Source organism: Vipera berus (assembly GCF_964194415.1).
Source record: "Vipera berus genome assembly, chromosome: 6".
Lineage (NCBI taxonomy): Eukaryota > Metazoa > Chordata > Lepidosauria > Squamata > Viperidae > Vipera > Vipera berus.
In genome coordinates this window covers 50,388,031-50,415,336 of record NC_138208.1, presented here as the reverse complement: position 1 = coordinate 50,415,336, position 27,306 = coordinate 50,388,031, and the positions used below count along the sequence as shown (strand labels likewise).

Here is a 27,306-nt window from a genome sequence, read left to right as displayed (position 1 = left end):
CCAGCGCTTGTCCGAGGACGTCTCCGTGGTCATGTGGCCGGCATGACTAGACGCCAAAGGCGCACGGAACGCTGTTACCTTCCCACCGCAGTGGTCCCTATTTTTCTACTTGCATTTTTACGTGCTTTCGAACTGCTAGGTGGGCAGAAGCTGGGACGAGTAACAGGCGCTCACTCTGTTACGCGGCACTCGGGATTCGACCCGCCAAACTGCCGACCTTCTGATCGACAAGCTCAGCGTCCTAACCCACTGAGCCACCGCGTCCCATATAGCATTACTTACAGGCATCCAAAACCAGCTTCCAAAAATAGATTTTTTAAAGACCCAATCAGGGAAGAAAAAAGAGTTTTTCCTTTCATTCATGCTCTAATCCCATAATTATAACTTCCCTGGAAGCTTCAATTTGTTTTGTTTTTTTAAAAAAGATAATGAGGTCAAATGCAAAGAAGCATTAAGTGTCAGGTATAGTTATCCCCAAACATACAATCTGAGCACTGGTATTTGTAACAGTCATCTACAATTACACACAGACAGTATATGAAGTCATGATTTAAAAGGTATAAAAAGAAACAAAATCACCACCATAGGAAACTTGTCACTCCTCTGGCATTTAACAGGGTAGATGTAAAATAGGCAATAGGTAATAAATAATATGTCAGTCTCTTCAGAAAACCAACAGTCTTATGGCATCTTCTAGATTAGGGGTGTCAAACTGCCAGCTCGCGGGCTGGACGCATCACCAGGAAACCGCAACCACCCCATTGCCGGCAATGGGGAAAAAGCTACGTGACGTCGTGAGTTTGACATGTCTGTTCTAGATGCATTTATTATTTACATTTGTGAATTGTAATCATTGTAATTGTAATCATTCTGCAGTTTCTTTCAATTCACAACAGATAAGCCATAATAAATTTGTCAGTGATGAAATCATATTAGGAATTTAAGACTGATAATTTATGGCTGATAATTATTCTGGCCGAATACAGTTTTACAAATGAACAGCTCAGGATTGTCTACAGCTGTGGTTCTCAACCTTTTCTTCACTATGAACCCCCCTTTAAACATCTTTTGTGGCCACGGACCATGGCCATGGATCCCCAGGACTTAACTCAAGATTGAAATCATAACATTTATTCAAGCCTTCACTGATCTCTTGTGATGATACTGCAGACCCCCACGGGTAAACGGACTACAGGTTGAAAACCACTGGTCTATAATATTTTCTAATTATTCACCTAATTAAGCCATTTATTCACATACAGTACCTTTTTTATGCTTTCAAATCAATATTCCGTCCGGGTTACTACATCGACAATTTTTCTGAAGTTTTCTTGGAAACATTTTTTGGAAGACAAATTGTCCTTGCCTTTTTTCTACAGCTGAGAGAGAACAACTGGCCCAAAGTCACCCAGCTGGTGCCTAAAGGCAACATTAGAATTCATGCTCTTCCATTTTCTAGTTGTGTGTTTTTAACCACTACACTGGCTCTCATTCATACAGCTTAACCACAATTTTTTCATTCTTTTACCCTTGCAGATGCAATATAGAACAATGTAAAATTTATATTCTAAAAAAATAAATAAATAAGAAAATAAGCCAGAATAACAAAAAGACCCTACTGTGTAAAACAAGCTTATGGTTCTACACATGCAGATTGAGACCTATCCCTTAAACCTCAGATAAATGATGCAAAGTAGCATTGTTTGCAATTGTTTTAAGGAACGTATAATGCATAATATTTTGAAGTGCAAAAAAATAGATAAAGAATAGTTTTTTAAAAAAAATAGGCAAAAATTTTAAGTAGCAACATAATATATAAGGTAAAAAGGTAAAGGTTCCCCCGCACATGCGTGCTAGTCATTTCCAACTCTAGGGGCCGGTGCTCATCTCCGTTTCAAAGCCGAAGAGCCAGCGCTTGTCCGAGGACGTCTCCGTGGTCATGTGGCCGGCATGACTAGACGCCAAAGGCACATGGAATGCTGTTACCTTCCCACCGTAGTAGTCCCTATTTTTCTACTTGCATTTTTACATGCTTTTGAACTGCTAGGTTGGCAGAAGCTGGGACAAGTAACAGGCGCTCACTTTGTTATGCGGCACTCGGGATTCGACGCTCAGCGTCCTAACCCACTGAGCCACTGCGTCCCTAACATAATATATATTACTCAAAATAAAACACAAGTCTTTAAATGAATTAAAGGGAGTGGAACATTTTGTTCAGAGTATATAGCCCTAGGCCAAAAAAACCCCCACTGAAATTACCATTTAGCTATCAAAGACACAATAGGTTAATTCACATATAAAGAAAAACTAGAAATTGCCAGAGTTTTCTTGTCTTTCAGCTGGACAAAGTATATGTCACCAATGAGAAAGGATATTACTGTATAATTTCCATAACCATACTTTATAAGATATTGATATTCCTGATACTATCAGGAACAGGCAATGAATAGTTTGTACATCAAAAACAATAAGATAATTCATTATATTTGTATACTGGGGAGAGGAGGTGTTGTCTGTTAATCAAGGGAAACTGTACTAAAATAATATTTATTCAGTTGATCAGCAAATTACCCAGATAATAGCCAGATAACCTCAACATACATTTTGTCTACTGTTCCAATTGGAAAATCGATTCCTAATTTAGTATATTATAGATGCTGCATCTGCACTATCATCACCCCCCACCCACCCACCCCCATCATCATCATCATTCTGAATTATTTTACCAAAAAATGAAAGTCTCTTTACTGATTACATTAGTTCAGTGCAACTTGATAGATTTTGGGGGCTTCCTTGTCTAAGGCTGAGAAAGACTGACTATCCCAAATCACCCAGTTGCCTTCCGTGGCTATGAGTGGCTATGAGTATTCCTGCACTTATTGCAGCACCCTAACCACAACACTACACTGGCTCTCACCATAAAAAGGTAAGGAGTTAGAATTCACATAAACCCAGCTAATATGGACTAAATCTTTTGATAGTTAATACATATGAAAAGAGAGAAATTTGAAGAAAGATATAGGAGAAAGCTGACAAATCGCGTGCATTCTATGTCAGTATTTTTTATGTATTTCTCTAGTAGATGGTTTGTGAACAACAGTAGAATGGTTTGCAAAGGTGATCTCAAGATATGAGTTCCTAGCTTGCAAATAATAGGAAAAAAGAGCCTTACTGCTGTTTGTATAATATTTTATACAAAGAAAGAGTGAGATGAGTCTGTATGTGACAAACATGTGACAGATAGGATTGTTTTTCTCTTGCTAAAAAACTTACTGCTATTTTCCAGATAGTTCACTTACCGTTAAAGCAAGAAGTTTCCCATATGTGAGATGAGCTGGAATGTGATCAGTTTTAGAGTGCAGTGATTCCACATACCAATATTCTGCTTCAGAGAATCTGCTAAGTCTCATGTAGGCTTCTCCTACAAAGCAGAATAGGAAATCATAAAAATGTATTAATAGAACATATAAACTGATAAAAGCAATTATATTTTATATATTAATATATAAATACATGCATATATGTGTTCCAAAATACAGATATAATACAAATTAATTTATATTTCTAATTTATATTATATATATATATTACATAATAGCATGTTACTATTCCATTATTCTGTAGTAGAATGTCACAGAAAGAATATATATGATATTACTATTAATATATAAATATCTCACATCCCTTAAAAATCTTGAGTCAACTTGCAGCAAAATAAATATATAGATTAAGAATTTTTTAAGACTAAGATTTTATGACTGACTTCTTTAGAAATATGAATTTTATGTGTAAAGAAAATTCTCAACAGATGTTTGTGGATGCTTATCCATAAGACTGGATAACAACAGGAATATGATGATGTCCAGTGTTCAGAATATTTTTCCAAAAAGCTTAATATGGATGGAAATTGCATTAGTGATAACATGAGTCAAGAGAAACTTATAATCTCTGGAAGACTGAATCAGCCTGGCTTGCTATAGCTGTCAGAAGCAAAACTACTACAAAACAGCTGCGTTAAATTAGATGAACATTCAGATGCTTAAAATTTCACACTTCATCCTATCAAAATGCCTACAATATCCAGAAGGATCAACTGATTCCAAATATGATTAATAGCTGAAATGTCTCCATTCAGTAACGGATAAAACCTTCTACATTAAAAGATTTATTTTATTTATTGTACTTAAAGCAGATATACTGCCATTATTCTATTACTTTATGCCTAATTACTTTTCTCATAAGTAAAGGGAAGAAACAAGTCTAAACCAGATGATCTCTGTGTGAAAAGCATTTCTTGTATAAACTTCCTTTAATACAGTTTTCCAGAAAAAACAGGATTTGAGTAAATCATCATGAATCAAGGAAACAAAATAGCTGTTAATTTCCTAATCAACAATTGCTGTCTTCACAAATCAGATACAATTTTTATGGTCTTTCAGTCTACCCAGTTATATTGACTCGAGCAAAACCCAAAGTTTAATTTTTATTAACAATATGATATAGAGGAATATTATGCTGACTGATAACTAATTTTGGTATTTTCTATACAAAAGAAGTTTCCAATTCTCTAAAAATCAGAAGCAAAATGACAAGTAGTCAGAATTTCTTTTTCTCCTCTGTACCATAGAATTTTATTCATCTGTTCAATAATTTCAACCTCTTTTAGTGAGAAATGATTTTAATTACTGGATATATTGATGAAAAAGAAAGACAGCATATCAAATTATTTTTGAGCAGTTGTGGCTGAGAAGATGAGTTGAAAATCTGAACTGTTATAAAGGAGAATTCTATATTTTAAAAGTAATCAAGGATGCCATGAAATAGCTTACATTCAATGTTGCCAAACTTCTAAATTGTTAAGATTAATAATAAAGTTTAATCTAGAAAATTATTTTAGCTATTACTTCTAGGCTATAATTTGATGTCTACTTTATATCAGACCATGCTTTACATCAGATCATACTTTACATACATCAAACCAATATAGGTTTAGGGATGGGATTTTTTGTAAAAGTATTTTTATTTGGTATGCTCTAATATGTAACCATGGTACAAAACTTTTTAATCACTAAATTTACAGGACTTAGACTTCAGACAAGGGACAGAGAGAAAGAGAGAGAGGCATAGAGGGAGGGAGGGGGAGAGGGAGATGGAGGGAGAGAAGGTGCTTTGAGCCTGGAGTATTGTGATTCTGTTTGGCCATGTGAGTTTGGAATTATTGTAGTCATAGCAACAAGTTGCACAAGACACATTTTAGCCTATGTGAACTAGAAAGTCTTTAATCAGCTAAAAATTACGGTAGTTCCTAAAAAAAGAGCCTTGGTGGAACAGTGGGCTAATGCGTCCTTAAGTAACACCAGCTGCCTGCAATTAGTGCAGGTTCGAGTCCCACCAGACTCAAGGTTGACTCAGCCTTCCATCCTTCCGAGCTAGGTAAAATGAGGACCCAGATTGTTGGGGGCAATAAGCTGACTTTGTAATAATGCCGCGTGGGGCCCCCCGAAAGCCCTAATAAGCAGACATATACATAGAATGAAGGCTATTGCTAAGCACATTGATTTGTGCTTTAGATTGTAAGCCGCCCTGAGTCTTCGGAGATTAAAAGGATTAAAAGCCATTACTAGTGCCCATATTGTGACTATGAAATAGTTTATTGGAAATACTTGGCAAATCTTATCTGTTTTTGGACTCAGGATTAGTATATTTGGATAAGCATATATTATTTTAAATTTGTTTTGCTTTGTTGACAGCACTTTATGAATACATAGGGGAAAGCTAACCATACTTTTTATTCATTAATTGTTCTGATTTATATCTGTGGTGATATGGGGTAAGCTACAAATGTAAACCTTGAAGATTTGATTAAAGCCAAAAACATATCATAAATAAAATACTTTGGTTAATGTCCAGTATTGGTAGAAATACAAAAGTATGTGCATTGGAAGAAAATTAACACAAATATTTTTAGATGTTTGCTTAGACTCACCTATCATATTATACAAACTCTGTGGTGCAAACTGTCTTGGCATTTTCTGTATCGCTTCTTTGTAAACTAAAAGGGCATCCTATGACAAAGTGTTGAGAAACATATCATTACAACAACATCAAATTCAGAAGCATGAATGTGATATAAAATATTGTGAAATTGAAGATGCCTTTGTTAATCATAACAAGAAATAGGCATTTAATAAACTGTATAATGATGAATCTCATGACACCTTCAAATTGATTTCTGTATAAGCATATGCAAAAAAAATCTATTGGCATGTAAGGTGGTACCAAACTGCAGTTTGTGCTGCAGAAGATTAACATGGATTAATTTCAATCTATGTAAAAATTATACAGTTGACATGAATCTTCTCAATGTAAAACAGAGCAATTTTCAATATTCAAACCTGCCATTTAAGAATGGGAAAAGAAAATACCTTAGAATTTCCTAGAACACATTCTGATGTTACAAAATGGTAATAATCACAATGATACTTTTCCATCTGCTGATAATAATGGGAAGTGTTACTGCTTTGCATAAAGTAATACAGGCCACATTAAACTGAAAGCCTTCTAGGTTTAAAATAAAACACATATATGTCAGGTCAAACTACTGTGTTTTTTGATCATTACCTATTCTTAAAATGAAGCTATATATTAGTTGAAGTTGTCAAATTGTACACTTTGTCCATATTCCACAAGCATATAAATTTACATTTATTCCAATTGTATGTTTCTACTGTAAGCAATTTGATTTATACAGCGTCCCATCTCACATAGGTGGCTTGATGATGTTGGTATTACACCCTTAATAAGAAGAACCTATTTTTTCAGTCTCACTAGGAAAAAAAAGTACATTAAACCGTATCAGGAAATGCTATTATTTCCATGTTCATACAGTATATCATTTCAAAAAGGATAGTTTGCTAATGAATGAATTACTATTGCACTATATACTATAATATCTATATTTCCCCAGTAAAGTAGTTCATAAAGTATAGCTGCTACCATCTCACTAGTCTTCCATTCTACCAGTCATCAGACTGAGTAATAGCCTAGAAAAATAAATTGTTAGATTGTAAATGTATTAGGAAAAGCTTGTCAGAGCTTTATGGTCTAAAATATAAGATGTAGATACCGTGTTTGACACTATTATACAATCTTTAATACTACCAATAGTTCTAGGTACTTTGGTTGCAATCCCAAAATATCTGGAGCACAACATGAACTATAGTGGCATTGACCAAATCATCGTGAATCAGTTGCAAAAGGAAGCTTTAATTGGAGCAGCTTACATCATGAAATAATATCTTTAACACTATCAAACAACAACATCTGCCCATCCCAGATCCTTGGGAAGGAATCGATAAGTGAATTTTTAATTCAGTAAAATTAAAATGCAGTCTAAATATCCAGATGATTGTATGAGGAACCATAATAATAATTTATTCAATTTGTATGCCACCCAACTCCCAGACACCCAATAGCTAATTCTAGTATAGAAGTGGAGGCTTTAAAAAAAACAACACAATTATATTAAAATTATAGATAGCTGTTATGTTACTGTAAAATCTTACCTCATATTGTCCCTGTTCATGGTAAAGTTTCCCCAAGTTATAAAGGCAGCTGGTAACAGAACTCTTATGAGCATGAGGATCTTTTAAGTTTTCATCAGGAATCTCTGAACATTTCAAAAATGTCTTCTTGGCTTCCTCAGCCTTGCCTTGATTCATTAAGATGATACCAGTATTTAAATAAGCAGCTAAAGAAAAGAAAGGGAAATGTAGCTATTGCAAATTCATATACGATTCTATTATACATGAAGTTATTTAAAACCAGAAAAATTAGATAGTTACAGGTTGACAGTTTCTTCAAATCTAGATTGGTCCTTCATTTTTTAAACTTGTTATGATTGAATTACCTTTCATTAAAGTCAGAGATTATCCATTCTAATTCTACAGCAATCAAGACTTTCTTTATAAGATATTGATGTCTTTAATAACTGCCATAGGAAATAGATTGCTAATTAAAGGGAAAAAATGAGTACCATCACAACAAAATATTAAAACTGGAATTTCATTAGAATTAATTGAAATGTCAACCAAGGTGATTTCCTCTCTAATATTTCTTCAGAACAGCTTTGTCATAATCATAAAAAGAGATAAAATACCCAAATTCAGTACATTTGAGATTCAGTAGATTCAGTAGAAACAATAACTGCTCTTCAAATGAACAAGGTAATCTTATGGTAATTAAAGACTTTTGGATCGGGGATGATGGCAGAATAACTTAAATTGCTTTATTGCCTGAGTGTAACATTTTCAGCTCTCTCTTTCTAGAGAAGGAAATGTTAGACCCTCTCATCAATTTACATTTAAACTTGAACAAGTACCAATTAAGGGTGGTTAAGTACTATATTGATGTTTCAGAAGTCACAGGCTTTAATTTTTCAATAAGAATTTTGAGAGACTCATTTACTCATGGGACTTTCACACATTAGAAGATTCCACATACAAGCATATATACAAGGAATTGAAATGATATCTAGCATGAATTTTCTGTTTCTCTACCCCTATAATCTAATATCCTGGTTTAGCTTCTGACCTCGTCACTGAAAGGTTGGTAATCAGATGAAGTAAATAACAGAAGTCTTTTACCAAACTTGCTTGAAGCAGTCCAGCAACCCTGAATTGCTTCTTAAATGTGTGACCCTCTCTATCAAATAGCTCACTTCCCTTACTGCCATAAATTTGAGCATATTTCAGCTTCTTTTACTCAAATCAAAATCAGAACATTACTCTGGCAAAATATGTTTGCCTAACAATAAAACAAATAGTACAGAGCCCTTGGATAACATCCAAGATCAACTATTTTACCAAAGTACAGCATCTTCACATTACAGTAAGGATGGCCCAGGTGTTATCAAATATACTGGAACCATGTGGAAACATCTGCTCACATTTAACAGAATTAAATACAGCTTACAAATTTTCTTTTTAACAGTTTTATTTATAACACAAGACAAATGAGAAGGAACAGTGTATTTAAATACAACAAGCATGCAACTTTACTTACAGGCTAAAGTAGGTCTGCTTCCAATAGCCAATTTATAATAATGCAGTGCTTCTGAAAACCTGTTGTTCTCCTGCAATAATAATCCCCTGCATTTAGCAGAGAAATGGAGAAGACAAGAAGACAGTTGCTGAGAATAAAATGATGAACAATGAAATATCAAGAAACATATTTACAATGAAGAAAGAAAGAAAGAAAGAAAGAAAGAAAGAAAGAAAGAAAGAAAGAGCAAGCTACAGATATTGCCATGATTTTAAAAAAATAAGGATCATTTTGAAAGAAAGAACAATGAACAAGAATCATTTTTGTTCTCCAAAACTAGTCAAATTATGCTATTGTAGAGTTTTACTTCTTTGAAAAGGGTTGAGAAAGGGTTCCACTTTTGTCAAGAAAAAAAGGAATTATAAAAAGTTCACTATATTTTATTAAAAAGGCTGACTTGTCACTTAGAGAAGAGAAACTGCCACAATATACAGATGATATAGAATGGAATAGATAAGAATCACTGTCACCTTTTATGAGCTTGGTGAAAGAGACAAACTATTCCATTCTTATAAATAACTAATTTTCCAAAATTATTATTCCAGCTGGAGCTCTGAAACCTCTTTAAAGGATTATAATTCTTGGTATAAAATCTGAAGCTACCAATTTTCAAAATAAAAGTTAATACTAGAAATTAGTAGTAAATATCTACCTTTAAAGTATTATACTAATGAAAAAGCCAGAAAGGTATGAAAAGAAAAGAGAAAAAGATGTACCAGAAATATTTCTTTAACAAGGAAAATGTTTAGTGATTTAAGTAAGTAAAAATGGTTGACTTCTTTCTTTTTTGAAGTCTATTTACATTCCAAGAGGAGTATACAGGTGAAACTCAAAAAATTAGAATATTGTGCAAAAGTTCATTTATTTCAGTAATGCAACTTAAAAGGGGAAACTAATATATGATGAGATAGACTCATTACATGCAAAGCAAGATAGTTCAAGCCGTGATTTATCATAATTGTCATGATTATGGTATACAGCTCATGAAAACCCCAAATCCACAATCTCAGTAAATTAGAATATTGTGAAAAGGTGCAATATTCTAGGCTCAAAGTGTCCCACTCTAATCAGTTAATTAAGCCATAACACCTGCAAAGGGTTCCTGAGCCTTTAAATGGTCTCTCAGTCTGGTTCAGTAGGAATCACAATCATGGGGAAGACTGCTGACCTGACACTTGTGCAGAAAACCATCATTGACACCCTCCATAAGGAGGCAAAGCCTCAAAAGGTAATTGCAAAAGAAATTGGATGTTCCCAAAGTGCTGTATCAAAGCACATTAATAGAAAGTTACGTGGAAGGGAAAAGTGTGGACGAAAAAGGTGCACAAGCAGCAGGGATGACTGCAGCCTGGAGAGGATTGTCAGGAAAAGGCCATTCAAAAGTGTTGGGGACTTTCACAAGGAGTGGACTGAGGCTGGAGTCAGTGCATCAAGAGCCACCACATACAGATGGATCCTGGACATGGGCTTCAAATGTCGTATTCCTCTTGTCAAGCCGCTCCTGAACAACAAACAACATCAGAAGCGTCTTACCTGAGCTAAAGAAAAACAGACCTGGTCTGTTGCTCACTGGTCCAAAGTCCTCTTTTCTGATGAGAGCAACTTTTGCATCTCATTTGGAAACCAAGGACCCAGAGTCTGGAGGAAGAATGGAAAGTCACACATTGCAAGATGCTTGAAGTCCAGTGTGAAGTTTCCACAGTCTGTGTTGATTTGGGGAGCCATGTCATCTGCTGGTGTTGGTCCACTGTGCTTCATTAAGTCCAGGGTCAATGCAGCTGTCTACCAGGAGATTTTGGAGCACTTCATGCTTCCTTCCGCAGATGAGCTTTATGGGAATGCTGACTTCATTTTCCAGCAGGACTTGGCAACTGCCCACACTGTCAAAAGCACCAAAACCTGGTTCAATGACCATGGGATTACTGTGCTTGATTGGCCAGCAAACTCACCTGACCTGAATCCCATAGAGAATCTATGGGGCATTGCCAAGAGAAAGATGAGAGACATGAGATCGAACAATGCAGAAGAGCTGAAGGCTGCTAGTGAAGCATCCTGGTCTTTCATAACACCTCAGCAGTGCCACAGGCTGATAGCTTCCATGCCACGCCGCATTGAGGCAGTAATTGCTGCAAAAGGGGCCCAAACCAAGTACTGAGTACATATGCATGCTTATACTTTTCAGAGGTCCGATATTGTTCTTTGTACACTCCTTGTTTTATTGATTGCATGTAATATTCTAATATTCTGAGATTGTGGATTTGGGATTTTCATGAGCTGTACGCCATAATCATCACAATTATGACAAATCACAGCTTGAACTATCTTGCTTTGCATGTAATAAGTCTATCTCATATATTAGTTTCCCCTTTTAAGTTGCATTACTGAAATAAATGAACATTTGCACGATGTTCTAATTTTTTGAGTTTCACCTGTATATCAAATAAAGCAGATACAATAGTATTTATTTAAAAAGGAAAAGGCTGAAGCACTTGTAATAGGAAGAGGGCATCAAATGGCTTCCATAAGTCATAGCTTTTGCTAAAATGTTGCAATGTTCTTGGAGAGAACTTCAAAGAAATTTGGTTATCCCATAGTCAGAGAAGGAACTAGGTTTTTTAACAGTAGGTAGTATAAGATCTGTTCACCATTGGGTATAAAGTATATACAATGTATAAACCAGAAGTACTGTAGTCCTCAACTTACAACCATTCATTTAGTGCTCAAAGTTATGTTGGTGCTAAAAACGTTTCTTATGAAAAGTCCTTGCAAATACAACATCTGCAGCATCTCTTCAGTCATATGTTTAAAATTCAGATGCTTGATAACTGACATGCATTTATATCAGTTACAGTACAGTATCCCTGGGTCACAGGATTGTCATTTGTAATCTTTCCAGCCAGCTTCCAACAAGCAAAACCAATAACAGAAGTTGGATTCACTAAATGACATGATTCATTTAATAATTGTAGTAATTCTCTTAACAACAGTGATAAAAAAAGTCATAAAAGGAGGTGTGACTCATTTAGAAACCACTTCATTTAGCAATGGAAGTTCTAATCCCAATTGTAGTTGTAAATTGATGACTGCCTGTAATGCATTTTAATAATGCATTATTTTTTTATTTTTAGATGTGATTTTCACATGGGAGGACAATATATGCCTGCTATCAACTGAATGGGTAAGGTATCAACTCCAGCCAGATTGTGTGGGACATGTGAAATGTTAAAAAAAAAAATAACTCACTAGGAATAATCCCAAAAGGTGATGAGATTGCACTGAGAAAGATTAGTTCTATTAGATTGGAAGTCATGGTCCCAAATATTCTGCTTTATTTTGGCTATCCTTATTCTCCTATATGCTGATGATGTATCTATTATGTCTGTAACTCATGTGGGTATATATTATATCATTCTATTGCTTCAGGGAACTCCTTGAAAATAATTATATCTGTAACTCATGTGGGCATGTAATGTACCTTGTCATTCTATTGCTCCAGGGAACTCCTTGAAAATAATTATTCTAAAACAATGTTTTGGTACTTTCAAGAAAATGCTTTAAAGTTTGCAATAATCTGGAAGATCAACAGACAACTTATTGAGCAACTTAAACTTTCAAATATCTATGTGTTTATTTTCAATCTTCCATTTACTGGACTAATCAAATGAGTGAACTTAATGTAAAAGCATAAAGAGTATCCCTTGCAATTATCAAATATGCAAGTCAACATGGCAACAATTACATCTCAGCAGCAATTAAGTTATTTAAAGCCAGAGTTCTGGATCTGATGCCATATAGTATCCAGCTGGGTATCTACAAGGACACCTCTCGACTCACAAAATACCCAATCAAAATTTCTAAAATCTATTGTTTGTCCTCCATTTGACTTAATGTTCTCCAATGTATGGAATTAGGCTGCATCTCCTTTGGGGCTCATCTGAGATTTTGTTGTGTTTGCAAAATATCTTTGGTTCATCTTATTCATTTGTTAATTTGATAATTCATTTGCTATGAAGACAAATACATTATAAATTAGCATATTGTGACATTTTGCTCCTGACACTGTAAACAAATCATTACAACATTACTAATTTACTAATTTATCTAGACAAAGTTTAGTGTATTTTCAGTTTTGTATAGTATTTCATGCAAATTATAAAATTATGTAAAACAGCATTGACACAGTTGACCAAATTATTAATCATAAATCCATTTACTTTTCAAGATACTACTTTCTTCTGCAACTTAAATCCTAATCTTCTTAATTGTATAACATCCCCAAAATGCCAAAACAAACTAGTATTTTAGGGCAAAAATTATTCATAAAGATATAACTGATGTCATTTATCATTTTCCTGAAAGAAATCCCCCAAAATATGTACTAATAGCATTGAGATAAAAAACTGATTTAGTTAAGGTGATGAAACCATAGGCTTTATTTACTGTAAGCATTTGCTTTGCGGGTCAACTGGCAACTCATTAAAATGTGACCCACATTATATATCATACAAAGGCGCTTAATATTTCTGCACAAATATGACCTAAAATGTGATCTGTTTATTACACAAGTGTTAAAGTTGGAAAAACAGAACTCAAAGAAACAAATGTATCCAAAATATTATATCAGTTCATTTATTTATCAAGGAAAATGATCCAAAGCTACATATTTGTGCATGGGAAAAGTATGTGAATCTCCGGGATTATCGTACATTTGGAGAGGACATTAGAGTCAGGTCTTTTAATCAATGGGATGATGGCCGCGCGGGTGCTTATGGGAGTATCTTAGTGCTCCCATGTTACACCACTCCTGCGTGAGCTGCATTGGCTTCCAGTTGCCCTCCAGGTGCGATTCAAGGTGCTGGTTATAACCTTTAAAGCCCTACATGGCTTAGGCCCGGGGTATTTGCGAGACCACTTGCTGCCATTGTCAACCTCCCATTGCCCAGTTTGCTCCCACAGAGTCGGCCTCCTCAGGGTGCCATCGGCCAGGCAATGCCGGCTGGCGACCCCCAGGGGGAGAGCCTTCTCTGTGGGCACGCCGACCCTCTGGAATGAATTGCCCCTGGAGCTGCGGACGACCCCTGACCTTCGGTCCTTCCACTGTGACCTGAAGACGTGGTTGTTCCAACAAGCGGGCCTGGACTGACTACGGTTTTAATTAGCTTTTAACTGGTTTTTTAAATTGTCATATAATTATTGTATTTATTGTTTAATACTTTTTTAAATTTTCTATTTTATGTTTTTAATTTTTATTGTTGTGCACCGCCCTGAGTCCTTAGGGAGAAGGGCGGCATATAAATTTAATAAAATAAATAAATAAATTTTAGGATTTATGTGGAAAACAGTTCAAAAGGCTTCACAAACTATTCAGCACCAGTGTCTATCTCAGTCTTTAAGAGTAGCTAATTACAGCAGCATCAGGAAATGGACAATGTTCTATATTTTGCTCATTTGCTGATGCATTCTGCAGAAATGAGCTATAGCTTCAGGCCCTAGTCATAGTTCAAGGAACTGTCTTATGAGAGCCTATATTCTGTCTTTGCACTAAATGCTGGTACTTCCCTTTCAGTCACAGTTCTATATATTAGAATTATTGGCAGTCAATCTGTTAATCATAGTAATTAAATAATAATAGAGGATATTAGAACTGCTGCCCTCTCTAATGATAAGTGAGTAGAATGGTTCAGGGTTAAGACCCAGTGAAAGTCAACGTCGGCAATGAAGACATAAAAATTTGGCTGCATGAAAGATAGAAAATGAAATAATAGTGACAACAAACTAACCATTGTAATTTTGGGGGGGGAAGTGTAATAAAGATCTGCAAGACTTGCTTTTCACAAAAATAATTTAAAAAAAACATATTTTTGCAGCCAAAATATCAGACTGATAAACTGAAGGCTGAACTCTGATCGTTGTGAATATGTGTAATAATTTCTATACCCACTCACAGAGAAAACAATATCTATATACAGAAATACAAATATATTACATAAACTTTCTTAAATAGTTCAGTCTCCTCAAGCTATAGCCTTAAATTCTAATCTCATTTTAAAATGCACAAATTCCAACAGGAGAAATATCTGTAGATTAAACTCTGCTCTAGAAACATCCCAAATATTGAGGTATGAGCCAGACCCATTTTGTTCCCATTGGGTGGGAAGTTCAACTTTGTAACATTGTAACCTTAGGGGGGGGATTTCAGTTTTGGGTTCACTTTTGATCGTGCCAATACTATATAGCCAAATAAATATGTTCTTTAAGGAAACATTTTTGCTTTGGAATTCTTTTTACTGGTCTAATCTATTGGAACCATGACAGGTAGCTTATTTCAGATTCAAAATGATAACAGAATTAGGATACTAAAGTACAAATTATTTTTTCATTTGTTCTATAATATGTATATAGAATTATTCATTGATAACACATTCTCTTTAAAAAATTTGCTTCCCATTGAAAGGTTGTATTGCTAAGAATATTAGATAAATTGCTTTCTTATATTGAAACAGTTAATTTTTGCTTTTGAGATATTCAGCATAATGCATTGTATTATATTATGCTTATTCTACTTGTTTTTAATATTCTATTCCCTTAATTAGCAGAATGACCATTTTTCTTTTATTAGCAATTTCAATATTGGCAGCTAGTGTAGCAATTCAATTTTATTTTTCCATTCTTTTCCAGAATGCAAGTATTTTAGAGCTATTTCACCAGCTATTTAAAATCTGTATACTGTAGATGCAAAATGAAAAGCAGATGTAAGAATGAATACTGAATTCTAGTAAATAATTAAATATTTATTTAATATTGCTTAGTAAACTTTATTAGAATGTTGTGATGCCCATAACCTACATGTTCTCAATCAGCAAAATGGGGAGAGGATGAAAGAATAATATCTTCATAAAGTAAAATTCCATATTTATCTTCCATATCCTATTTCTTTTCTGATGTCTTCAAAGCCAAAAACAGTAAGCAACTTCTGTTTTGTTGATATTCTTCAAAAATAAAATGTTTAAAGGAATGTGTGTGTTTGTGTTTTTGTGTCTCTCTGTGTGTATTTCCTTCCTTCCTTCCTTCCTTCCTTCCTTCCTTCCTTCCTTCCTTCCTTCCTTCCTTGGATACACATACATGTGTATGTGTTCTCAAGAGTATAAACATATATTTATATGCTTAATCTAAGTATCCTATATGCAGAACAGATACTCATTGTAGCTAACTTTGATGCTGCTGCTAATTAGTTTGCAAGAAGATACTGTCAATCTCTTTAATTATCTTCTCTCATGTACATGAATTCAACTCCTGTTGGGATAGCTGCAAATATAACCTCTCCTACAGAAATCATGCTTGAATGATTATATCTTGTCTTATTATCACAATCCTTTTGTATCTGAAGGAAGACAATTTTTATGGCCTAAAAAGCAGACAATTTAATTAAATATAGCTTCTGATTTCATTTGAACCATGAACTGATATTTGCTACATGACTATCATAAAACACTGAATTACAGCTTACTTCTTGTGAATCTATCACAGTTTTCAGGTTGTGTGAAATTTGAAACAAAGATTATTTAGGTATGAATACAGAAGTCTCTGTGTGTAGATATGAAATTCACACAACAGCTTAAAATCTCTCTGGGCATCTATAATAAATAGATAAAATGCTATTCTTTTGGTTTGTGTGCATGTAGAGTTTTACACAAACATTTTAATAAAGTGATGATCATATCTGATTATAATTATTTCTACAAAGTCTACATCGATAAGCATGTTGTTCAGAGACTTCAACCAACATCAGGTCTTCAGTCCATTAAGTAATTGAAATTGTAAATTGTAAAGTGTGGAATAATAAGTCTCTTTGCAGTAAGAATGAAACAGAGAATTTCTACTGTTCAGCTGTGGAATTCCAAATAGTTGGTATATAAATCACAAAAGTTGGCTGGAAAAATATTAAAAACTATCCCAATTAATATATGTATGACTTCCTAGACCATCAAAATTATATGATATTGCAAAAATATGCAGTTCTCACTCTCTGAATCTCCAACAGTACTATGAATTATTCATTTCTTTTCTAAACAAATATGATGGATTATAACTATTATTTTTATTGAATAAGCTATAGTATGAGATCTATTTAAATTTTTGATGCAGACATGAAACCAGTCTCCTATTTTTTTTTTTAAATGAGAATCTCCAGGTCTGTATTCCATTCAGTCTTCACAATTTACATATTGAATTGATTTTTTTTGGCAACAAGCATTATAAAAACTAATTGTGTTATTTTAATCTCATAAGATTTGGTAATCACTTTAATAATTTAGGTGTACTGAAGCTGAAATTGTTGCTGCTCCAAATTGAAATGTCAGTAGATGTTGCTATTATTGCCAGTGGGTGGCAAAAGAAAATTATAATTCTTCTTTAACACAGGAAATGATAAATATGATCAATATTACTCAATAATTGATCTAAAGTAGAAATATAAGATTAAATCCAAGCTTCCATATAAAAGTTTTTTTTTAAAAAAAAACAAAGTTAAAATATGCATTGCCTGATAATATTGATTTAATATAGGAAAAAAGAAACAAAATGCAATTTTTGACAAATAGTATGGCACAGTGCTCCAGTCAACATACTGCAATAGTGACAGAAGTTGCATTTAATTTATTGTACAAACAGTCCAATTAATTAAAATTCTTATGCATGCATATTCCCAAAAAGGCTTGGGAAGGGGAATTTATACTGGGTGAAGCCATCCAAAATTTGTATTAGACAGAAGATATACAATGCTATAATTCAAAAACTAAATATCTAATTATTAACTGCAACTGCATTTTGACTGTCCATCTTTATGTAGAAAAAATAAAGATGAATATATATTGCCTAAAGTTCATAATTTGCAAATCTGAGATTGAAATGGGTGAAGATTTATATTTAACTTGACCTTTCGAACTGCTTCCAGATCCTTGAATTTAAACAACTTAGAAGGACTATTCTGAATGCCTTTGCTACAGTTATTTGATAACTTTATTTTTTTTCTCCTTATAAGCCAAGTTACTGCGGAAGACATGAAAAATATAAACCAATTTTAGGAAGACTTCCAATAAACCTATACTCCTCTACCGATCACTTATCTATATCCTGGGTTTTAATATTTAACCATAGACCTCTTTCTGAAGCTTAACAATGATTCAAGAAACAACCTCTTCCCAGTTACTGCCTCTCTAAATGAAGAGAGAACAGGAATGAGGCTATTTATAAATGACAGTTAACATGAAAATTTAAGTTATATGGTTCAGTCCCTAAAACAGTGGTGACGAACCTATGGCATGTGTGCCAGAAGTGGCACTCAGAGCCCTCTTTGTGGGCACGTGTGTCATGTTCCAGAGATGGCAACCGTCCCTCTTCAACCAGCTGCCCGAGGTCCCATGTGGCCAGATGCATCCTGGCACAGCTGGTTTCCCTCCCCCCCGTCCCATCCCTCCTGGCCTCGCACGCTCTCCTTTTCCCGGGCAGGACCCACTGCATTGCCTCCTCAGCTGTCGGCTAGCTGTCCAGAGTGCACTGGTTGAGGAGCCAGCAGGCTGTGGCTGCTGACAGACACCATCGGCCCCCATGTGTGTGGGGGGGCTCATGGTGTCAGGCAGTAGCTGCCCTGGCCCCTACCTCACCTTGCCTTGCCCTGCAGCAATTGGCATACCCACCCTGCCTCACCTCACCTCACCCTGCAGGACAAGGCTCTGACCAATTGCCCCACCTGCCAGAGACCCCCTGGATCTCCCCCAACCCTGCCTGGCACCCACAGGCATCCCTCCCCATGAGCAACATCGAGGTGACCATGCCCACTTTGGCCATACCCACCCAGTCTGCCATGACCACCACAGTCACGCCCACCCAGTGGGCCATGTCCCACCTGGCACCCGGCGATAAATAAGTGGGTTTGGGGTTGCAGTTTGGGCACTCGGCACTCTAAAAGATTTGCCATCACTGCCCTAAAACATTCAATCAGAGGATAGAAGGAAATGGCAATAGCACTTAGATTTACATACCGCTCCATGGTATTTTGCAGCCCCCTTTAAGCAGTTTACAGAGCCAGCATATTGCCCCCAACAATCTTGATCCTCTTTTTAGTGACCTCGGGAAGATAGAAGGCTAAGTCAACCTTGAGCCCCATAAGGATCGAACTCCAGGCTGTGGATAGAGTTTGCCTGCAATACTGCATTCTAACCATTGTGCCACCATAGTTGTTGAAAATCCATTTAGTCTACATGTCTGCAATATTATGTAAACATGATTACTAATGAAAATAGAGGATAGAAGGAACCAAGGCCTGAACAAATAGGAAGAAAGGAAAGTGGTATGTTCTTCTATCTTTCTTAAGCCCTTTAACTGTAGCTAAAGATAAACTGTGTTTTGTTTATAACAGTCCCTGAAATTATGGTTTGCCTTTTCATATACATTCTTATAGTTGCTTCTTAATCTTTTCTGCTGCAAATGCTTTGATTGCCAGAATAAACAAAAAATTGAGATGCATATTCAGTAGCAAGTAAATATTAAATAAAATATTATCATGTTTAAATGCAGAAGCATCTGAAAAAGCATACATCAATTATCATAGTTTGAAAATAATACTATAGATCACTGATAATGCTCTACAGCAGAGTTCCCCAACCTTTCCTGCTTTGCTGGGAGGGAGGGCATGGTTCCGTGCGAGCGATGAGCAAGCACATACAGTTCCATATTCACGCAAATGAAATGTGCTTGCCTGCTGCTTGCGCAAGTGGGGATGCATGCACATGCTTGTCCACTTGGTATTTCTGTGGCCCGGTTGTGAAGGGGCACAGTTCAAAGGTTAGTGACCCCTAGTCTACTGTACTTTGAATTGTACCCAACATCTACTGAAAGCTAAAGAAACATCTGGAACATGCATTATCTCCCTGTATAAACCAACAGTAGGCCATTACATTTTGTAAAATGTCAGGTCCTAAGTAGTCAAAGTTACATTCATCCCATGTAAATTAAATTGCAATAGTTTTTAACCTTATGGTGGTGGGGGTATGAATTGTCAACTCCTGCTTCACATAAAGTGGCAATGGGCAAATGACACAAAGGTGGCAAAAAATTTCCTTAGCCAAGGCCTCCACCTGCAAGTCATCAGTCACTGAGAATCTTGGAAAATCCACAAATCACTACACTACTTTTGTGCCATCCCATACAGTCAAAAAAGACATGGCTTTGGACAAACAGCAACAATAAGAAGTTATTTTCAGCTTATTTCATCCCATTTAGCTCCCTATATCCTCTAAATAGCAAGTCAAGATATCCCTTACATATCCAAGTTGGCTTTGGGTTGACAACTATAACTAAATATAATCAGCACATTGATATCATTCCCCAAGTCAACAGATGTTGGAAGTAACTTCCAACAGTCTCTTTTAGATGTTGTAAAGCAGCAGCCAGATAGTTGATTCCTGTGATATCTTACAAGGAAAAACACGGGGTCAACTCCTGTTCTACCACTTTCATCAACTAAATCTACTCACTCAGGAAGGGCTAAACCAATTACAGATCAGTAGATTCATACTTATGTCTTGCAGACAGGCCAAAAGGATATCATGATCAATTGTATCAAATGCTGTCAAGATATCTAAAATATACAGGATAACTGAACATCTCCCACCTAGGTCCTGACAAAGATGATCTAATAAAATGATTAATTGTGGATTACATCTTGAATCTTGACAAACAGGGTTTCAAATAATTTATATTATCTATGATATTCCACAACTAATTCTCATTCTTTCCAGAACCTTCCCCAGAAAAAGGTTGAAAGCAGGCCAACATGTTTAGGTCCAGGGAAATCCTTTTCAGGAAGGGCTTAAAGACAGAAGGTTGCACCTCTTCTCTAAAGAAATGGTTAAATATCACCCAGATATATTTTCCCTCATATTTCTAGCAGTTCAAAGCAACCAAACAGGGCCTAATTCCACCCCACAGAAAGCATTATGCTCCAGAACATCCTATCCACTTCCCCAGGGCACGGGTCGGCAACCCGCGGCTCCAGAGCCACATGCGGCTCTCCCAGTCCTCCTCTGCCGCCATGTGTGGTCCAGAAAAAAAAGTGGGACTAAAAAAGTTCAATCAATCAATTCTAACATCTCACGGAAAAAAAAACTTTTGAAGTTTGAATTGATTGGTTGAAGTTCTTTGGTTTGTGGGACTGCCCACAAGCCTCTTTTCTTCTTCAGACTGCATGTGGCGGCAGTGGAGGAAGAGATGGGAGGACTGTTGGAAAGCTGAGTGGGTCGGTCAGATGGGGCATGCGGGGGTGGTGGTGGTGTTTCTGAGCAGCATATGGAGTCTCGGGCACTGCCAGACACCCTCCTTCTTTCTCTCCTTTTCTCTCTCTGTCTCTCTCTGTCTCTCTCTGTCTCTCTGTCTCTCTGTCTCTCTCTCTCTCTCTCTCTCTCTCTCTCTCTCTCTCTCTCTCTCTGTGTGTGTGTGTGTGTGTGTGTGAAAAAGAGAGGGACCAAGTCCATTGATTTACCAGTGAGCCACTGCCTCCTTCTTCTCATCTCCTGCCCTTACTGCCTTTCCTGTGGAGATACGTTTGTGTCTCTCTGTGTCTCTCTATGCCACTCAAAGCCATCCTGCAGTGGTTTCAATCAGCCCCAATCGGCCCCTTCATTGCCAAGCATCCCCATGGAAGTCAATGGAGATCCATGGTGCCTCGAAAAGCCAAGTCTGTTGGTTTTACCAGCGAGCCACCGCCTCCTGCAACTCTGCATTCTTCCACTCTGAACCGTGGCCCACGAGGATTCCTCTCCCCACAGCTGCCATGCTGGTTTGCCCCTTGCTCTGCTGGTGCCACGAGTTGCAAGCCGTGGGGACACCTCACGCTAGTGGCATCACTGGCCCGCCTCCACTGGCTCCTCTGCGCTCCAGCTGTGCTGATGATGTCAGAGTCATGCCGAGCCACTCGTCGACTCTGGTGGCATCCAGAGCTGGCCCGGCCTTGGCTGATGGGCTGCAATCTGCATGGTCCACTCATCGGGCTGCCCGGCTTCCTGGCAGCACATCCCTCAAAGGAGGTCTGCTATGGATGTGGCAGTCCGGCATTGTTTCCCCCTACACGTTTGTGTCGGACCCACAGGGAATGGCTGGTAGAGGTGGCAGCAGTCCGGCATTGTTTCACACCCCTCGTGCGTGTGTGTGTGTTGGACCCAGGGGGAACAGCTGGTAGAGGCAGCGGAAGTCCGGCGTTGTTTCCTCCCCTCGTGCATGTGTGTGTGTGTGTGTGTGTGTATGTCATACCTGCGGGGAACATCTGGTAGAGGCAGCGGCAGTCCGGCATTGTTTCCCCCCCTCCTGTGTGTGTGTCGGGCAAATGCCGGATTGCCGCCGCCTCTACCAGCCATTCCCTGTGAGTCTGACACACACACACACATGCACGAGGGGGGAAACAAAGCTGGACTGCTGCTGACTCTACTAGCCATTCACCGCGAGTCCAACATACACACACACACACAGGGGAAACAACGCCAGACCACCACCTCCCTAGCAGACCTCCCCTGTGGGATGTGCTGCCAGAAACCCAGGTGGCCTGATGAGTGGCCCGTGCGGCCCGCGGCCCATCAGCCGAGGCTGGGTCAGCTCCGGGATGCTGCCAGTCAGCAAGCGGCTTGGCGCGGCTCCAACATCATTGGCACAGCCAAAGCACAGAGGAGTCAGCAGAGGCAGGCCAGCAACGCCACTGGGGCGAGGCATCCCCATGGCTCGCAACTTGCAGCACCAACAGGGCGAGGGACAATCCGGCATGGCAGCTGTGGGGCGAGGAATCCTCATGGTCCATGGTTCAGAGTTGAGGAAGAAGGCAGTGCAGAGCTGCAGGAGGCAGTGGCTCGCCGATAAAACCAACAGACTTGGAGGCGCTGAGGCTGGCCTTTCGAGGTGTCGCGGACCTCCACTGACTTCCATGGCGACGCTTGGCAATGAAGGGGCTGATTGGGGCCGATTGAAACCGCTGCAGGATGGCTTTGAGTGGCACAGAGACGCAAACGCGTCTCCACAGGAGAGGCTGCAAGGGTAGGAGATGAGGAGGCGGTGGCTCGCTGGTAAATCAACGGACTTGGAGGTGCCACACACACACACAAACATACACAGAGAGAGAGAGAGAGAGAAGGAGGAAAAGAAGGAGGGGGTCTGGCTTTAAGTGCAGGATGGCTTTAAGTGGCAGAGAGAGAGGCAGAGAGACCAGAGAGGCAGCAAGGACAGGAGACAAGGAGTCAGCCTATGTCTGTGCACACGCACAGACTTAAATGGAGGTTTCCGAACCTGATAAGCATACACATGTGGATATCTGCAACCAATCATTGCAAAAAATAAGAAAAAAGGGGGGGAAGTGGGCATAACTATTTAAAGACCCCACTTTTCCTTTCCTTCCTCCTCTTTGGCAGTGTTGACTTCTGCTCCTCCAATCCTGGCTGCTCCTCGTGGTCCCTGCCTGCCAGCCGCTGCATTCAACTTTTCTTTTATTTGCTTGGCAGACTGGGGAGAGAGGCGCTCCCCCGCTTCTTTCCACTTCTGCCGTGGCGATTTCTGACAGCAGGGAGCAGCTGCCTGCTGGGCAAGCCCCAAAAGCTTTCTTCCTCTCCCCGATCTTGCCTTTCTTGCTCACCCTCTGATGTAGGCATCTGCTGGGTTTCCTCAACCTCTCCCCCCATTTTATTTTAATCCCACCACTGCCTCCCTCTTTCGCAAAGCCTCGGAAGATTTGCCGCAGCAGCTCCTTCTCCCCGTCGGCCTCCTCCTCCGCTCCCTCAGAACCTTCACGCCAAAAGGCGGAAAGAAGAAAGACCCAGAGAGGGAGAGCGCAGGGCGGGGGGAGAGCAGTCTTTTCCGAGGGGAGGAAAAGCCAAGACGGCGGAGCCGTCCATACCAGAGGTGGACGGGGGCAGGGCCGGTTCATGTCTTGCCTTAGGCTCCACTCTTCAATCAAGGCCCTTGTTTTGCACATGCTCGCGCACATGCGCGCATGCATTTTGCAGCTCCCAGTTTTTTTCTTTTGTGAGGGAACCGTTTCCGAGTGGCTCTTTCGCTGTTTCAGGTTGCTGACCCCTGCCCCAGAGTCTCAATGCTTCTGAAATTCAAGGAAAAAAAAATCCAAAATAACAGGGAAAGTGTTTGCTAATGTTACCTCCTTACATCTTTCCTCATCTTTGGAGTTTCAACTGAGACTCTGGTGAGTCTTTCAGCAAAAATGAAATAATTGTTCAAAGCATGCCACTGAATATTTCATCTTTCCATCTACAATAGCCTTTTCTGGGTGGACAAAATGAGGTGGGCAAGTAATCATTCTGCCTGCTCCCAATCAATTTGCCAAGTATGGTACAAAAAGTAACCAAGAGTAGATATTACTGTGGGAGAAGAAATATTTCTCAAACTATGTTTTAAATTGTGCTTGCAATCATTTTTAAGTGAGCCAAAAAGAATTTCTGCATCTTGTCTAGAGAAAATCAGTATTAGCTGTAACTTTCAAGCAAGCTTCTAAGTACATCACAGTGCAGCTGTCTAAATAGACTGCCATAACGGGGAAACTGGTTTCCAAATCCTCGTTACAAAGAAAAGCAGCCATTGATTTACCAATTGAAGTTGATAAAATAGCAATCTCAACTGCTGTAGTGCCTTGGGGCCTGCTAGTAAGTTCTAGTCAGCTGGATCTGTGGCAAGGTGCTGGGATGAATCTAAAGGGCTATTCATAAATACAGCACTCCACTAGATCTTCTGGGAAATTAGCTGCTATTTCACTGCAAAGCAGAATCAAATATCTGATGATCTGATAAATGTGGAGAACAGAAGGAAATCTGTCTATGTCAGAGTATGAAGTAAGATTAACGAAAGCTAACTGAAGGCAAGAGGAAAGGAAAAGAAATAGCTAAATATAATCTGCATTTCCTGAATCTTAACAAATGATTCTATTCACAGGCAAACATATAAAAAAGCAAGCCACATATACTTACAAATTATAAAGCATATCAGCCATGTTGCTGCGGTAATACAAGGCATTTCTATAGGCGCTTTCAGCTTCAGCAATCTTACTCTGGCTCTTTAAAACATTTCCAAGGTTACCCCATGCTGTCAAGAGGAGAAAATAGTATTGAGAAGGAGTTGCAATCCAATTATACACAATTTAGTATCTGAATAAGGAGTTCTTATGACAAGAAAACCTACACAACTTTTTCTCTGACTCAGTTTGAAGACCTCACCCCACCCCATTTTCATTAATTAGTAATAACAGTATGCATATTGAACAACAGCCATTGTTTTAATTCCAAAATGCATATACTCTATATCAGGGGTGTCAAACTCAATTTCATTGAGGGCCGCATCAGCATTGCGGTTGCCCTCAGGGGACCAGGTGGGCATGGCCAGGGTGGGAATGGCCTACTGGGTGGGCATGGCCAGAGTGCGTGTGGCCTACTGGGTGGGTGTGGCCAGCTCTACATCGTTTGCATCAAGGGTGCCTATGGGGGCCCGGGCAGGAGTGGGACAGATCTGAGGGCCAAGGCAGTGGGGGCCGTTCCCTCACTGTTTCCAGGATGGCTTCGCGGGCCGCATGAAACCACTTCGCGGGCCAGATCCGGCCCCCGGGCCTTGTGTTTGACATGTCTGCTCTATATATTCAGCATCACAAATTCCTTGCAATTTCTACACTAAAATATAGGAGCAACTTTTTCATACATAAAGTATTGGGCACAAGAACAAGAAATGCTGTATTTTACATATTCTTAGGGCCAGTTTCATAGTTTAGGTACATTGTGGGGTTTTTTTTATTTGTATAGGTAATGGTTATTATAGGTATACTTGAATTGGTTATTACACATGAATGGTTACAGGTTATAGGTAGTCCTCAATTTATAACCACAATGGAGCCTGAAATTTCCATTGAAAGAATTGTCAAGTGAATTATGGCCCCTTTTGTGACCTTTCTTGCCTCTGGCAAATGAATCACTGCAGTTGTTAAGTTAGTAAAAGTTGTGAAGTGAATCTGGCTTCCCCCATTGACTCTGCTTATCAGAAGCCAGCTGGGAAGGTTGCAAATTGTGATCAGATGACCTCAGGCAGTGCAACTGTCATAAATACATGCCAGTTGTCAAACCCTCCAAATTGTGATCATGTGACCATGGGGATGTTGCAACAGTCTAAGTATGAAAAACAATCATAAGTCATTTTTTTCAGTGCTGTTGTAACTTTGAATAGTTACTAAATGAATGTTGAGTGTCAAGGACTATCTGTACCTGACAAGTCTCTTCTAGTGCTAATTTCTTCAGGCAAAGTTAAGTTGCTAATAAAATATGCAATTAACTATGTGTACGCTATGTATAGTGCTGTTGCTTGGTTGTGAGTCTAACACACTTGCAGATTTTGATACCACTGATACCACTGATTTTGGCAACAGAACAAAAATATTTTTGTTTTATATTCTAAGGGACATACATATCTGTTATTTTATTGTTCTACTTTTGTGTACTAATGTAACATACACAGTTGTTGGGAATTGCTAAAATACATGTCAATAAAGGTCCTAATCATAATGGGAGGTGAAAATGGAAACAATAGAAAAATCTTAATATGATCAGAATAAGAAATGCTTCTCCCCATTTTTTTCATTTTTAGCTGAAATAAGACAGAAGTAATTTTTAAGGTTACATGCAAGTTCAGAGTATACACACAATCAGTTCCTAAAAATATTTTTAATGCATAATTTCTTCAGTGAAATATAACTTTCATATGAATCAAAAAATGTGCCAGGTTTCCTCCCAGCAAGCTGGACTGAACTAATCAACCAGACACACAAGAACCCAGGAATTTTTAATAAATACTTGGCTGCAAAAAAATTAATAAGACATTACAAAATAGTTCTACTGATTTGTTGTCTAACAAATGCAAGTCTTATTTACAGTGAAGTTAAAATTCACATGTTATGTCTCTTTTGACAATAGCCTTGTTTTCCATCTGTCTTCTGATAAGTCAAATATTAGATCTAATTAAATCCATCTGATTCAATTTCATACCCTAAGAGACGGAACAATATTGACAATATCCATGACAAAAAAAGTTATCAATGAAAATGAGTAACAAGTATTCATGGGTAAAACTTACCCAGAGTCTGATTTTTCTTGTTATGTACATATTAAGTGAATGATCTCCCAA

At 38.0% G+C, this 27,306-nt stretch overlaps 1 protein-coding gene across 1 annotated transcript in view; it reads right to left on the bottom strand.

The window, feature by feature from the left end:
- TMTC2 (transmembrane O-mannosyltransferase targeting cadherins 2) overlaps positions 1 to 27,306 on the bottom strand; it is a 235,336-nt gene that overhangs the window by 45,036 nt on the left and 162,994 nt on the right. Inside the window, exons 4-8 of the mRNA XM_081330298.1 lie at positions 25,113 to 25,227; positions 9,064 to 9,149; positions 7,566 to 7,750; positions 5,987 to 6,065; positions 3,300 to 3,421 (exon numbers count right to left, since the gene is read on the bottom strand). Coding sequence (XP_081186424.1) covers positions 3,300 to 3,421; positions 5,987 to 6,065; positions 7,566 to 7,750; positions 9,064 to 9,149; positions 25,113 to 25,227 — 587 coding nt within the window. The remainder of the gene's footprint in view (positions 1 to 3,299; positions 3,422 to 5,986; positions 6,066 to 7,565; positions 7,751 to 9,063; positions 9,150 to 25,112; positions 25,228 to 27,306) is intronic.